General features: G+C 44.6%; 1 protein-coding gene across 1 annotated transcript in view; it reads left to right on the top strand.

Moving 5' to 3' along the window:
* cubn (cubilin (intrinsic factor-cobalamin receptor)) overlaps nucleotides 1-16,224 on the top strand; it is a 203,514-nt gene that overhangs the window by 92,277 nt on the left and 95,013 nt on the right. The window contains exon 30 of the mRNA XM_070986347.1: nucleotides 4,760-4,928. Within this exon, the coding sequence (XP_070842448.1) occupies nucleotides 4,760-4,928 (169 nt within the window). The remainder of the gene's footprint in view (nucleotides 1-4,759; nucleotides 4,929-16,224) is intronic.

The following is a 16,224-nucleotide window of genomic DNA, read 5'->3' as shown; positions in this document are numbered from 1 at the left end:
GTTTGTGGTATTACCACAGTGGCGAATTACTTTCTTGCACACATCACATGTGGCAGTTACCCTATCGGCTGCAGTGAAAAGAGTCTACACAGCGCTTCTCTTTCTCTCCGCGATCACGGGCTGCTTTCAGTGCTCTGACTCTCTGCTCCCCGGCAGAGGGGGGAGGTCAAAGTTGTTTGCACATGGCACAGACAGACTTGAAGAGAAGCTGCTCGCTGGCATGAACTCTGAGGAAATCCGAGCAATTTGCCAGACGTATAGACGGGAAACTGCAACAAAAGTATCGATCTCATCACGCTAGTATCGATCCGATACTGATAAGCACCTTGGTATCAATACTATCTATATTTAGATCGATACGCCCAGCCCTACCAGCCAGCTACTTTTTCTCAGCCTGAGGTGAATGGGTCAGCGGTGTCGTCTGTGTGCTCTCCCCATTCATGCGTAAATGAGATGGAGCGCTGAAACTAGATGGAGCGCAGTTAGACCGGTCAATGTCTCAGTGATTGCTAGAAAACCCCTCCCCTTTATTTAAACGACCAGGACCTTTGGACTCTCTGCTTTCATATGATACCAGGCTTGTGTGGTTTGCGTGACGTGGTGAAATCAGCAGACGCGCTAAAGTGGACATACGCTATTTCTGTGTTTTCGTCATATGCCCATATAATTTCTTGGGGTATGAATTATGTTTCGTTTGGGTACCAATGCTTGGTAGAGGCTTTTAGCTGAGATTCTCCCCGTCATTCTGGTATGCTACAAGTTAGGATTGGTGCTTCCTAGCGTGAGCATTGACCGCCTGAACTGTGGGCCTCTCGCACTGCCTCCTGTACAGGCGGTGCTCATACTGAAGAGAAAAAAAAATAGAAAGACGTATTTAGACTAACCTTTCAGAAGCATCCTGCTGAATTCTCTGAGGTTCTGTAGGAGCCTCCCCTCCTTCAGGATCCGATGCAGGTTCGAACATGAACGGTTGAACTACCGAAGAACTCGGTCTGTTTACTACCCCCACTACTTTCACAGGCATAGTGTTATGTGAGTCTACGCTCTCCCCGTTACCACGGTAACATGGGTAAAAATTAAAAGGAAGATGTAGTAATCAAATTTAAAATGAAAATGGAAAGCTGTTTGACATTTATTTTCAAGGACTTAACCTGCTCCCAAGTGGACAGTATTCAAAAGTAAAAAGGGATACAGCATTTCCAGCCTATTACGTTTACATTTACATGTCATCACACTCTAAAGTAGACAAAATCAAAATGAATAGGCATTTTTCTAGCTTTCATTTTTAAAGACTTAACCTGGTCTAAAGTGGGCAATAATCGATTTGCATTTACATTTACATGTCAGCAAACTATAAAGTGAAGAAAATGAAAAAGCAATTTTATAACAACTTAAAAATTAAAATTAAATAGCATGAAACCTTTCATTTTCAAAAACTGCATGTACATTTACATCATGCTCTGAAGTGTACAAAATTTAACCAAAAATGTCATCGGTCAGTCACCAAAGAAGGTCTTCAGGTCTTCCTCTGTATTATATGAATTCTCTTTGAAGTCAAATTTTGGTTTGATAACATTGTGCTATTTTAAGGGTCAAATAGGAAGGTCCTAGACATGTTTTTATCACAGTATTGAAATTACACTTACAACTTCTTCTACAGACTGATATCAATTCATTTACTTTCATACTAATGAAGAACAAGAACTCATACGCAGAAAAGGGACAAAACACACAACAGTGAACTCTGCATACAAAAACAAAACAAAACAAGGCAGTGGATAGGCTGGGGACTAGGTACCTTGTCCTCTTTCAGTTATATTAAAGTTTATGTTTTATTAATGGCTCTAACATATATAAAATCACCCAAATCCCAAGGAACATAGATATCCAAACAGAAACAAATACAGTAGCATATCAGAAAGCTCCTATCATCATCCTACTCTGAGACTATGGAGCTTGTCTGACTTCATCATGGACCTGTAGCATAACTTACATACAGCATGTCTTACACACACTAGACCTGTGTCTTGGTCTGCCTTTGATACTGAGAAAAAAACACCCTTTTGTGTGACCCTGTGATTCTTGTGTATGTCTAGTCCCTGGTTGCCCTGTTTCTTATATAATTGTTGTATTTCCCTGGAGCTACTTTCTTGTTTTGGGATATTTGAACTCTTTTGAACTCAGTTGGATTTTGGTTTGCCTTATTTTTGTAAAAATAAATCTTTTGAATGGCTTCCACCCTGGGCTGTACAGTGGCGCAGCAGGTAGTGCGCGTGCCTCACAGCAAGAAGGTTGCCGGTTCAATCCCCGGGTCAGGCGGGGCCTTTCTGTGTGAAGTTTGTATGTTCTTCCCGTGCATGCGTGGGTTCTCTCTGGGTACTCCGGCTTCCTCCCACAGACCAAAAACATGCTCATTAGGTTAATTGATGACTCTAAATTGTCCGTAGGTGTGAGTGTGAGTGTGAATGGTTGTTTGTCTTTGCATGTTGCCCTGCAATCGGCTGGCGACCGGTTCAGGGTGTACCCCGCCTCTCGCCCATTGTAGCTGGGACAGGCTCCAGCCCCCCGCAACCCCGAAAGGGATAGGCGGTATAGATAATGGATGGATGGATGGATGAACTCAGTTGGATTTTGGTTTGCCTTATTTTTGTAAAAATAAATCTTTTGAATGGCTTCCACCCTGGGCTGTACAGTGGCGCAGCAGGTAGTGCGCGTGCCTCACAGCAAGAAGGTTGCCGGTTCAATCCCCGGGTCAGGCGGGGCCTTTCTGTGTGAAGTTTGTATGTTCTTCCCGTGCATGCGTGGGTTCTCTCTGGGTACTCCGGCTTCCTCCCACAGACCAAAAACATGCTCATTAGGTTAATTGATGACTCTAAATTGTTCGTGAGTGTGAATGTTTGTTTGTCCTTACATGTGGCCCTGTAATCGGCTGGCGACCGGTTCAGGGTGTACCCCGCCTCTCGCCCATTGTAGCTGGGATAGGCTCCAGCCCCCCGCAACCCCGAAAGGGATAGGCGTTATAGATAATGGATGGATGGATGGCTTCCACCCTGCCTTTTGTTAAGTCTACATCATTGGGTTTTTTTGTTTTTTTGCATAGCCACAAACCATGACAGTTCCCCTGTTCACTGTTGGATGCAGGTGAAATTGATTCGTTGTTGACATTTATCCATGGTAAATCTCGAAAGCATCGTGAAATATATATATATGTGTGTGTGTGTGTGTGTGTGTGTGTGTGTGTGTGTGTGTGTGTGTGTGTGTGTGTGTGTGTGTCAATGGCATAGGCTACCGCATCAAACACGTAGGATCTAAGAGAGCCAAGTTTACACAGAGAAACACAGCACAGAGGAAGTGACATGCTACCTGACGACCTGCCTTGATGAGAGGACTGACAGTTTATATTTTCATTTGAATTCTGTTTATTTCAGAGCATGGTATAAATGTAAATGTAAATGCAGTAGCCTGAGGATGCTGTTTCCCTTATTGCACTTTGATATTGTCCACTTTAGAGCATGTTAAGTCACTGAAAATGAAATGATAATCAGCTTCTCCATTTTCATTTTTATACGGTCATCAATCAGCCATATGAGCATATGGAAATTCACATTACATTATGGCATTTTTATGCAAATGCATGAATAGAAAATTATAATGCTTTTGTGGAATTGCATTTTTATTTTCAAGTTTGTGTTTAGATTTGTTATAGTCCCCTATGGGCACCTTTATGTCACTTGTCAAAGTTTGAGTGTGGGAGGGGCTCAACTGTTAGGAGTAACATGCCCACTACAGCTGTGGTTCCCACCAGATGTCTTCCCTCCTGCCTCAGGGGCCAATAAAGAGCTCATTATGGCTTGGCGAAAAGAGCTTATTCGGTGAAGTGACACAGCAAGAGGGTGAGATTTATGCTGTATTGAAGTGCTCGCAAATAGCAATTTTCCTTTTTAACAAGAAAGGACTTCAAGGATGAAGACAAACTGGTTGGTTTAGCAAATGTATGTCTGGTTAACTGCCCCACCTCTGTAAAACAGCAGTGCACAGCTACTAGCCTATGACACCTTTTAGTACTGTCTGTCCAAAAGGGGCTCTCTATAACCCAAACTCTAACCCATAATACTTATTTGTCATGTGAAGACAATTGTGTTAACATCAAGTAAACATATTTCCTAGTAAATGTAGTAATGGCTTAATGAATGGGTAGAATGGGTAGCACGGTGGCACAAGTGGTAACACTGTCACCTCACAGCTAGAAGGTCCCCGGTTCGAATCCCGCTGTGGGCGCTGGTGGCGTGTCCTCCATCATGTCTTCAGTGCCTGCTGCTCGAGGAAAAAGGGGGCCTTTCTGTGTGGAGTTTGCATGTTCTCCCCGTGTTCACCCGGGGTTTCCTCCTTAAATAACCCCCACTAAAAACATGCAAGAAGATCAACGCTTGAACAACAGTGACGAAGAAGGACATGTCCCCGGGCGTGGGCACCGGCATCGGCTGGCAGCTGGCAGCCCACCGCTCCTGGTCTGCCGCGGAGGAACGACGGACCAAGGATGGGTCAAACGCGGAAAAAATAATTTCACATAAAGCATGGCGTGTGTACACGCCACTCCTTCCTGTAGCATGTGTGTGCTGTGATTAATAAAGTAAATCTTAATCTTAATCTTAATCTTAATGAATGACTCTGCAGTGTAACTGGTGACCTTGGATTACTTTATAAACACTGAACAGCACTGCAGTTGGACTTTTGAGCATTACTTTTGACTTCCTCTTAGGTGTATGGAGGCCCGGACTTGTCAGCTCCTCAGCTAGCCAAGCTCTGCACCACCACATCCAGCCCAGTGTGCATCTCAAGCACTGGCAACCTGGTCACAGTGCGCTTCAAATCTGATGGCTATGTCAGTGGTAGAGGTTTCAGTGGAAGCTGGGCTGAAGTACAAGCAGGTGGGTGGACATTATTGACTGCATGCCCATATACCATACATATAACCATTGTATGGGTATCATGATTTCATTTTTATAATACCTGAGTTAAGGTAAGTAATGAGTCCTCTTCATGAGACAGGTATCATGTGGCGTAAAAGTGCCAAATTGTTGCATGTGTAGGGAAAATTCTAGTTATAGTAGCTGAGTTTGGAGAAATATGATGTTAGTCAGATTTATTCAGCAGAACCACATTACTTATTCGTCCAGCAATATAGGCAGCCTAATATAACCAGTCCACCATGTGTCTCTTGATGAAGAAAAATGAATTTCACACATAAAATGGCTAAATGTAAGCCACATTAAATAAGGCTCAGACTTTTATTTATATCATTGCTAACACAGTTAACAATGTTAAGTTTAGCAGTTTACAAGACTCAAAATCTACAGAGAGGACATGAGATTGGAAAAGTTTAAAGTCTCAAATTATGACTAAAAACAGAAGCAACTGATAAGCAGTGATTTACGAAGCTTGGTGAAGACTTGACGAGGAAATATATCATACAAATTGAAATATCACATGTACATGAGTAAACGCACCCTTTGGTATGACTAATTGACTACTAATTGAGCTCAGGTGCATCCTGTTTCCACTGATCATCCTTGAGATGTTTCTACAACTTGATTGGAGTCCACCTGTAGTAAATTCAATTGATTGGACATGATTTGGAAAGGTACACACCTATCTATATAAGGTCCCAGTGTTGACAGTGCATGTCAGAGCAGAAACCAAGCCATGAAGTCAAAGGAATTGTCTGTAAACCTCCAAGACAGGATTGTATTGAGGCACAGATCTAGGGAAGGGCAAGAAAAAATTTCTGCAGCATTGAAGGTCCTGAACAGCACAGAGGTCTCCATCATTCATAAATGGAAGAAGTTTGGAACCACCAGGACTCTTCCTGAAGCTGGCCGCCTGGCCAAACTGAGTAATTGGGGGAGAAGGGCCTTGGTCAGGAAGGTGACTAAGAACACGATGGTCACTCTGACAGAGCTCTAGCATTCCTCTGTGGGGATGAGAGAACCTACCAGAAGGACAACCATCTCTGCAGCACTCCACCAATCATACCTTTTTGGTAGAGTGGCCAGACGGAAGCCTCTACTCAGTAAAAGGCACATGATAGTCCGCTTAGAGTTTGCCAAAAGGCACCTAAAGGACTCTCAGACCATGATAAACAAGATTCTCTGGTCTGATGAAACAAAGATTGAACTCTTTGGCCTGGCAGGAGACAGAGAGAGGAGAAACTGCTGATCCCCACAAACAATGACACAGTATACACAAACATAATGATGAGACACTGAACAAATAGATGAAGTTTAACAGGGAAAGTTTGCAGCAGATAAACTAAAGTAACGATTGTGGCTGTCACTGAAAGCAGCTGCTAAAAGATAAGTTTACGCTCATGTTTTGATGTGGAAGCCAATTGTCAGGGGTGTTTCAAGGGTCTGAGGGCATTGGGGGCTTAGAACATGTTTTAATCACTGAAACATTTATTTGTGTACCTCAAAACTACTCATTACTTTCCAGACTAATTGAATTGTCATGTTAAAATATTGATAGCACTTATATGTGTCCTTCACAATTCTTTACTTGTTTGTAGGCTACTGATCTATGAGACCTCTCAAATGTGTCACAAAATAGTAAAGATCTATAACTGATTATTATTCCTGCAGCATTATTATTACTGCAGCATGTCCCTGGGGCAGGGTGATGTCCTGTAATTTAGGAAGCTCACCTTCCCAAACCTGCCACACTGGACAGAGCTTGTCTGCAATGGGTTCATCTCTTTGTCCAACAGAGGGCCCAGGTTATCATTCGGGCTCATCTGCTGGTGGTGGAAGGAAAAAATGAACACCACCCTTTCCTTTCCATTGTGATGCACAATGAGCTGCCACAGTCTTTCAATATGCAAGCCAGAGTGATAAATTAAGGCAAGAACTCTCACTGGAAGGGTGCTGAAGGAAGGGTCTTTGGCATACTGGCTGGAAAGGGGTTATTAAGTGAGGATGATCAGACCCAATCAGTAACATGGGGTGCACTATAGTTAAGTTGTGTACGGGGACTCAGATGGCTCTCTATTCTTATCAGTGTCTTTCCTGGACAAGACACAAGACAAGTGATAGGCCTGTGGCTGAAATGACACTGGATTTTCACTACATCTTGCCTGATGCTCTTCAGGTTAAGCAGCTTTTTTTTCTCTGCAAACCAAGTTGCTGGGTGGCAGTAGCCAGTTTTATGGTTCACTCAGACCCTTCATTTATCATGACATTCATTGTTCATAATGTACAGTGTTCATTGTTCTCTTTCTATGGTGGAGCTGGATGGATACCACCTTTACCATAACACATCCTGAGTGGCTGGCATGATCCAGACACACCACATTGGTAGGAATAGTGAGGACACTTGGATTGGCAATTCATGCTACTTCATGGAGTGCTACCAGGTGGATGTCATTGTCATTGTCAGAAGCCAACAACCACAGGACTTAACGACTTCAGACCCATCGCCCTGACCTCTGCGGTCATGAAGTCCTTTGAACGCCTTGTGCTCTCACATCTCAAGGACATCATCGACCCTCTCCTGGACCCCCTGCAATTTGCCTACAGTGCCAATAGGTCTGTAGACGATGCAGTCAACTTGGCCCTCCACTTCATCTTCCAGCACCTGGACTCCACAGGAACCTACACCAGGATCCTGTTTGTGGATTTCAGCTCTGCCTTTAACACCATCATCCCAACTCTGCTTCAGGAGACGCTCTCCCATCTGAGCGTGCCTGACTCCACCTGCAGGTGGATTACAGACTTCCCGTCTGACAGGAAACAGTGCCTGAAGCTGGGGAAACACGTCTCCGACTCAAAGGTGATCAGCACTGGATCCCCCCCAGGGCTGCGTTCTTTCTCCTCTGCTTTTCTCCCTGTATACGAACAGCTGCACCTCCAGTCACCAGTCTGTCAAGCTCCTGAAGTGTGCAGATGACACCACCCTCATTGGACTCATCTCTGATGGTGACGAGTTCGCCTACGGTGGGAGGTTGACCATCTGGTGACCTGGTGCAACCAGAACAACCTTGAGCTCAATGCTCTAAAGACAGTGGAGATGGTTGTGGACTACAGGAAGAACTCAGCCTCACCTGCTCCCATGACTCCACTATTGACACTGTGGAGTCTTTCAGCTTCCTGGGAACTATCATCTCCCAGGACCTCAAGTGGGAGCCGAATATCAGCTCCCTCATCAAGAAAGCACAGCAGAGGATGTACTTCCTATGGCAGCAGAAGAAATTCAATCTGCCAAAGACAATGATGGTGCACTTCTACACAGACATCATTGAGTCCGTCCTCACCTCCTCCATCACCATCTGGTACGCTGCTGCCACCGCCAAGGACAAAGGCAGACTGCAGCATGTCATTCGGTCTGCAGAGAAGGTGATTGACTGCAATCTCCTGTCTCTCCAGGACCTGTACACCTCCAGGACACTGAGGCATGCAGGAAAGATTGTGGCTAATCCCTCCCACCCCGGGCACAAACTCTTCGAGACACTCCCCTCTGGCAGGAGGCTGCAGTCCGACTGTTGGTTTTTGACTGCTGTGGAGTCACTGCTAATGTAAACATTATTATGTTATTATTAACACACTCTACAAATGGACTCTTGTCTTGGATGATGCTGCATGAGAGGAAACCAGGATCATTTCAGCCTTTCCAGCCATTCAGCAAGGTGTATTGATGTGTGGTCACAACCACTGTAGATAATGCCCATTGTCAGATGGGATTCAGCCAAGCTATTCCTGTAACTATTGGGCTGCTTGCTACATAGGAGCCATGTCTTAGTTGAGCCCCATGGATTGTCCTGCCCATCTATGTGGCTCAGTAACAGCAACAGTGTTAACTATTGAAAGGCATGTGCATCACCTACTGTCACTGGATGTGAGTCAAATATGGCTTTCAACTCTCCTTGGATCAGTTGTTTTGGCTGACCATACCATTGCTTCAACGCATGCCTTGTGTATGGTGTGGGGTCGCGAACAAATGTCTATTCCACCCACAGAATAAAGGCACTTTGGGCTTTGGAATGGCATATGGCCCTGCGATCGGCTGGCGACTGGTCCAGGGTGTACCCCGCCTCTCGCCCATAGACAGCCGAGAAAGGCTCCGGCCCCCCGCGACCCCGAAAGGGATAAGTGGCATAGAAAATGGATGGATGGATGGATGGATGGATGGATGGATGGATGGATGGATGGATGGATGGATGGATGGAATGGACGATGCATGATGGAATGTCGATGCACGATGGAATCTCGTGCCTCGTTCCTGTGCCAAAGACATCACGGCCCAGGGACTCAAAGGATTACAGACCTGTGGCATTGACCTCCCACATTATGAAGACTCTGGAGAGACTCGTCCTGGAACAGCTCTGGCCCCTGGTCAAGCCACTGTTGGACCCCCTCCAGTTCGCCTATCAGCCCCGACTTGGAGTTGAGGACGCCTTCATCTACCTGCTCAACCGTGTCTACGCCCACCTGGAAAAGCCGGCGAGCACTGTGAGAGTCATGTTTTTTGACTTCTCCAGTGCATTCAACACCATTCGTCCAGCTCTACTGGGTGACAAGCTGACAGTGATGCAGGTGGATGCCCCCCTGGTGTCCTGGATTGTGGACTACCTGACTGGCAGACCACAGTATGTGCGCCTGCAACACTGTGTGTCAGACAGAGTGGTCAACAACACTGGGGCCCCACAGGGGACTGTTCTCTCTCCCTTCCTCTTCACCCTCTACACCACGGACTTCAGCTATTGCACAGAGACCTGCCACCTTCAGAAGTTTTCTGATGACTCTGCGATAGTTGGATGTATCAGCAAGGGTGATGAGGATGAGTACAGGGCTGCTGTGGACAACTTTGTCACGTGGTGTGAGCAGAACCATCTGCAACTAAATGTGGCAAAGACTAAGGGACTAGTAGTGGACCTGAGGAGAGCCAAGGCACCTGTGACTCCTGTTTCCATCCAGGGGGTCGTTGTGGACATAGTGGAGGATTATAAGTACCTGGGGGTTCATATTGACAATAATCTGGACTGGGCAAAGAGCACTGACGCTCTCTACAGGAAGGGCCAGAGTCGTCTCTATTTCCTGAGGCGACTGAGGTCCTTCAACATCTGCCGGACTATGCTCAGTATTTTTTATGAGTCTGTGGTGGCAAGTGCAATTCTCTATGCTGTTGCATGCTGGGGCAGCAGGCTGAGGATGGCAGACGCCAACAGATTCAACAAACTGATCTGCAAGGCCAGTGACATTGTGGGGATGGAGTGTGACTCTCTGACGGTGGCATCAGAGAGGAGGATGCTGAATAAGATAAGGACTATCATGGACAATGTCTCACACCCACTTCATGATGTGCTGGCAAGGCACAGGAGTACGTTCAGTAAGAGACTAATACCACCAAAACTGAGGACTGAACGATACAGGAAATCATTCCTGCCTGTGGCCATTAACCTGTACAACTCCTCCCTCTGAATGGCCCTTGGACTTCACTGTCACTGTCTGGTCTGTTCTGTTGTATATTTTACAATTTCACTTTGCACATCTGATTCCATTTTGCACATTTTTTTGCACATCCATTATACTCAGTATATTACTTATTTACTTATTACTTATTACTGTACATTTCATTGTGTTGCATATTTTGTGTTGTATATTTCTTAATTTGTGTTGTATAGTTCTTATTTACATATATCTTTCGTATTAATATTCTGTTTCTTAATATTGCCTTTATATTTACATTTATTCCTTCTTGTTCTTTCTCTCTTTTTTATTCTAATCTGTAATTCTGTTTTGTGTGGAGCACTGTACAAAAAACAATTTCCCCTCGGGGATCAATAAAGGAATGCTCATTCTGATTCTGATTCTGATTCTGATTCTGATTCTGATTCTGATTCTGATTCTGATGTGATGCATGTTGAGCCTTGCAGAGTTGAGAGAGGGGAGTATGCTGATGTCTGAATCCTAGGTTGGTAGAGTGGTGGTTGAGCCATAGGGAGCTGTCCAGGGTGTGGTGTTGAATAATCTGTTCCAAACCATGTAGGTGGCAGAGAACAAAAAGGGAATCTAGCCTCAACCCAAGATGGCTTAATGGAGGAGGTGTTAATTCTGGCAGTGGTTGAGTTTGAGCAGCTGCCTGATGAGCATAGTGAAGCTTAGCTGTTGTGGTGCTGACTGAACAAACTGAGGTGTGTCTTGTGCTGGCTGAGGTGCTGCATGTGCAGACTGGAGTACAAGCTGGACAGGTGGGGGTGCAGGCTCGACAGACTCAAGTGCAGGATTAGTGGTTGCTCTGTGCTGCATGATAGGCTGTGCCAAAGATGGCTGATCTGGATAGAGCCATGGTCCACACAGGGAGCCTCCCAGTGATCTTCCCTGTGTGGACCATGGCTCTGGTTCAGTAGTTGGGGCATTGTAAGATTTAGCACTGTCCAGAACTGTCTGCAGTTATTTTATTTGCCTGGCTGTGCACTACTGGCCAAAGTTTCCAGTGGGAGGGAATGCAACCTCTTTCATTCAAATGAAGGATTTATTTCCAAACATGAATTTATTGTGCATGTGAGGGTTAGTAATCTGAGCGGATAGAATGAAATTGGAAATTTAGCAAATAATGAGTGTAGGGGCAGGAAGAGTAATGAAACAGTAATATGGCGTTGGCTTCAACAAATAGAAAGTTATGTGAACGGAACAGACTGTCTGGAGTTGCGTGACGGCACTGCTGAGTTCACTGAATCCCTGCACTATTCTGAACAAGACACATCTTCCCAGGCCTGCAACACTGGAAGGAGATTTTCTGCAGTAGGTTCATCTTTGTCTTTCTTTAGTTCCCAAGGCCTGGACCAGGAGCTTAGCAGAATTGTGTACCCACAGATATAGGCCATCTCAACTTAGAAAACAGAGGTAAACAAATAAACAGCCACTAACATAAAGAAGGCAAACTGTGACAAATAAACTGGGTTACATCTCAGCTCATTGACTAACTTTGGAACCTCAGGGGGCCTGCTAACCGCCACATAGGCTTCTAAACACTGCAGTATTGACAGTTAATATTTGTTGTTTTTAGTGGGGGTTATTAAGGAGGAAACCCCGGGTGACCACGGGGAGAACATGCAAACTCCACAAAGGGGCCTTTCTGTGTGGAGTTTGCATGTTCTCCCTGTGTTCACCCGGGGTTTCCTCCTTAATAACCCCCACTAAAAACATGCAAGAAGATCACCACCTGACCAATGGTGACAAAGAAGGATGGGTCCCCGGGCGCGGGCTCCGGCAACGGCTGGCAGCTGGCAGCCCATCGCCCGTGGTCTGCCGCGGAAGAATGAGAGACCAGGATGGGTCAAATGCGGAGAAAAATAATTTCACGAAGCATGGCTTGTCTGCAGTCTCCTCCCTGTAGCATGTGTGTGCAGTGATTAATAAAGTAAAAATCTTATCTTATCTTATCTTATCTTATCTTAATGCCACAAACACATAACCTCTGATGTTATTCATAATAACTTACATTGTCACAGAAACACTGTTGTAACAAAGGATATTGATAATACATGGACCAGCCAACTCTGAGTGAGGGGAAATAAATATTTGCAATGTAAAACCTACTGGACCGGGAGTGCAGTCAAATCTGTTGAAAAACAGATTCAGTTCATTTGCACATTATGATCTCCAGATTCTGGGCCCGTCCTGCTCTCAATGTTGTGGCCTGAGATGGTTTTCAGGCCTCTCCAGACCTCTCTGGCATTGTACCTGTGAAGGCACTTCCTCCATTGCTGTCCGTGCCTCTCCTCATCTTCCTTTACAGCTCCCTCTGCCCCCTCCTCAGCTAATATTTTGTCTCCACATCTAAAAATCCCCTTCCTTTCACTCAGTCAGTGGTATTAAAGCGCAATGTCTTGTGAGAACTCCCTCAGGAGATAATATGGCTGAATGCTAACAGCTAGGAGCTCTATGTCTCTTGTGCAATGCTGCTCCTGTTGTACATCCCTAAATGTGCACGATCAACTGAGACTAGTGATGGAAGAAACACAAGAAAAGCACAAAAGAACACTAAAACAAAGAAAAGTGGTCAGGGTTGCTGCAACTAGCTGCCACTCGTGCAGTGCCATCTTGAAAACAACTTTAATCATCACAAGTAAATGCTTAATTCTTACCCTAACCTTACCCTTAAAACCAATTCTTAACCTTCAAAAAACCCCTTGAAGTTGTGAGGACAAGCCAAAATGTCCTCACTTTCCACAAATGTCCTTGCTCTGTTTAAAAACTTGTTCTGGTCCTCACTATGTGGGAGGCAAAGGCAAAGTCAGGCCATCCCACTTTCTATGCCAAGCATATGTTTAACACTATTATGATATTGAGTGCAGGCTGGACTAGTTACTTGTTTAGGTGCCCTCTTCCTCACCAGCCTCAGCTAGTAGATGCAGTGGCACTCTCACATTCTCTCTCACTCTCATCTGCTGCTACAGCTACAGGAGATAACTCTTTCTGCTTCACCTCTTCTAGCCACGCTTACACCTCGTTGCCTGCTTCATCGTCTTTTATTTTGAACAAGCTTAATATGTCCATTGTTCAGTTTAATTCAATTGTATTTGTATAGCGCCAAATGACAACAGAAGCTGTCTCAGGACACTTTCCCTATAGAACTGGTATAGACCAAGCTCCAGAGACCCAACAATTCCCTCATGAGCAAGCACTTGGTGACAGTGGCGAGGAAAAACTTCCTTTTAATAGGCAGAAGCCTCAGACAGAACCAGGCTCTGGGTGGGCGGCCATCTGCCTCGACTGGTTGGGTGAGAGAGAGAGCAAGAGAGAGAGAGAGAGAGACAGAAATGCAATCACAGTAACAGTGATAGTGGATGTAATAATAGTAGTAGCAGTTGCGGTGGATGTCAGGCAGGGCCATGGCAGGAGACATAGCTGTAATCCACAATCCAGATTCAGCCTCTATCCATGGCAACTTGCAAGGCAAGAAAACACAGAGGAGCTCCGGGGAAGGAGCTAAGTTAGTAACATGCTGTGGTAGGACATGGAAGCGTGCAGATGGAGAGGGAGAGAAGGACAGAGGAACTCGGTGTGTCCTTGGAGGCCGCCTGACTAATGCTATAGCAGCATAACTAGGGGCTGGTCCAGGGCAAGCCTGAGCCAGCCCTAACCATAAGCTTTATCATAAAGGATAGTTTTAAGCCTACTCTTAAATGTAGAGACAGTGTCTGCCTCTCAGACAAAGGCTGGAAGATGGTTCCACAGGAGAGGAGCTTGAGAGCTAAATGCTCTGGCTCTGCTTTTGGAGACGTTAGGAACCATAAGTGAGCCTGCATTCTGGGAACACTGTGTTTGAGAGGGGTAATAACGTACTATGAGCTCTTTAATATAAGAAGGTGCCTGCCCATTTATGGCTTTATAAGTAAGGAGGAGGATTTTAAATTCTATTCTAAATTTTACAGGGAGCCAGTGCAGAGTGGCTAATAGCAGAGAAATATGATCTCTCTTCCTCATTTTTTACAGCGTTTTGGAGCAACTGGAGAATATTCAGCAACAAATTTGGGCAGCCTGATAGTAAGGAATTGCAACAATCCAGCCTGGAAGTCACGAATGCATGGACTAGTTTTTCTGCATCATTTTGACGGGATATGCCTGATTTTTGCAATGTTACATAGGTTAAAAAAAGCAGTCCTTGAAATTTGTTTTACATGGGAGTGAAAGGACATGTCCTGATCAAAGACAACTCCCAGATTCTTTACAGTGATGCTGGACGTCAGCGCAATGCCATCCATAACTGTTATGTCATCAGAAAGTGAGTTTCTAAGGTGTTTAGGGCCTAGTACTATAATTTCAGTTTTGTCTGAGTTTAGCTTCAGAAAATTGCAGGTCATCCAGGTCTTTATGTCTTAAAGACACACTTGTAGTCTAGTTACCTGATTAGTTTCTTCTGGCTTCATTGGTAAATATAGCTGAGTATCATCTGCATCTGACTTTACAACACATGTTCACTGGCAGAATGTCAGAGGGTGTGAGAGGTCGCAACAGGGACAGGTTAGGCAGTTTGTGAACAGTCCAAAAATATAATATTAAATATAAAGCAGCGACCAAAGCAAAGGTACCTGCCATGCTCTATGACCAACAGAGGCTGATGCTGGGATCAGACTTCATGATTTTTTTGTCTTCGTTGCTGGTCACTCTGTCAGATCTAATGATCACAGTACCATAAACTCTTACCGTGTCTTCCCAGCTCCCTAACCCACTATCATGCACTTTACCTGGACCTAACCCACTATCAGCCAACACAGCCAAACTATTTTAATGTTTGATTTAGAATTAGTAATGATGAGCACATTCCTGCAATTAAAGCTAGGGATAATGTTATGACAGCATAGCCAGCTATGCACCTGTCTGATGAAGTGCTTCCTCTATTTCTCAACAACAGTTGTCTTTTTTGACTTGGTCATGGTACTCCCTTGAGGAAACATTAAATAGGCGGGTACTGTTGCTACTTTTCCTCTCATTGTCCCAACAGACAGCAGCAATGTCAGCATCCCTCCTCCTCCTCACTATGTTACCTTACTGCGCTCTGGAAAGAGCATCTGATTGGCAAACGCTCAGGAACATGTTGTCACACTAGGCATGTCAAGACAAAAAAAACTCTGAAATGCTAGTCTTTTCAATGGAGTCTCGTGGGGTTTCTTGGGATTTCTTGGGGAACAGCAATATATACTATCATTGTATTGATAATAAAAACAAGTCAACCAATAATAGGCATTTTCCATCATTCTGTGAGCAACCATGATGTGATATTGTGCTACACACAACATGAGTCTGCAAACAGCAGGGCATTGCAAAAGGAGTTGGTTACCTTGCTGAGAAGTTGAAATTGTTTTGCTTCCCGTCGCCTGCTGCTCTTAAACTAACAGCAGCATGCTCAGTGTGGTTTCTCTGCTGCCAAAGACATGCTGAAAACATGAATTTTTGATGACCACAGCGGTAAATGCAACGCTCACTGACAAACACACTGCAATTTGAAGACTTTTTATGGATGTTTTCCAGATGAGAGGTGAAACATCTTCTCGAACTGCAAGCAAGTCCAGTTGCCTTTGCAAAGTTACTTAGAAATATTCTTAAGACAATTTCTCAGAATATGTATACATGTTATCCTAGATAACTACTTTTCTTTTAGAAAATTCTAAAATAAGTTCTAATAGATTCACAAACTTGTACCAGTCTAAGCTAAAGGTGTAGTACAGTA

Source organism: Chaetodon trifascialis, chromosome 18 (assembly GCF_039877785.1).
Source record: "Chaetodon trifascialis isolate fChaTrf1 chromosome 18, fChaTrf1.hap1, whole genome shotgun sequence".
In the NCBI taxonomy this organism is placed as follows: Eukaryota; Metazoa; Chordata; class Actinopteri; order Chaetodontiformes; family Chaetodontidae; genus Chaetodon; species Chaetodon trifascialis.
The sequence above is the reverse complement of the archived record's forward strand: the minus strand, read 5'-3'. Positions and strand labels throughout refer to the sequence as shown.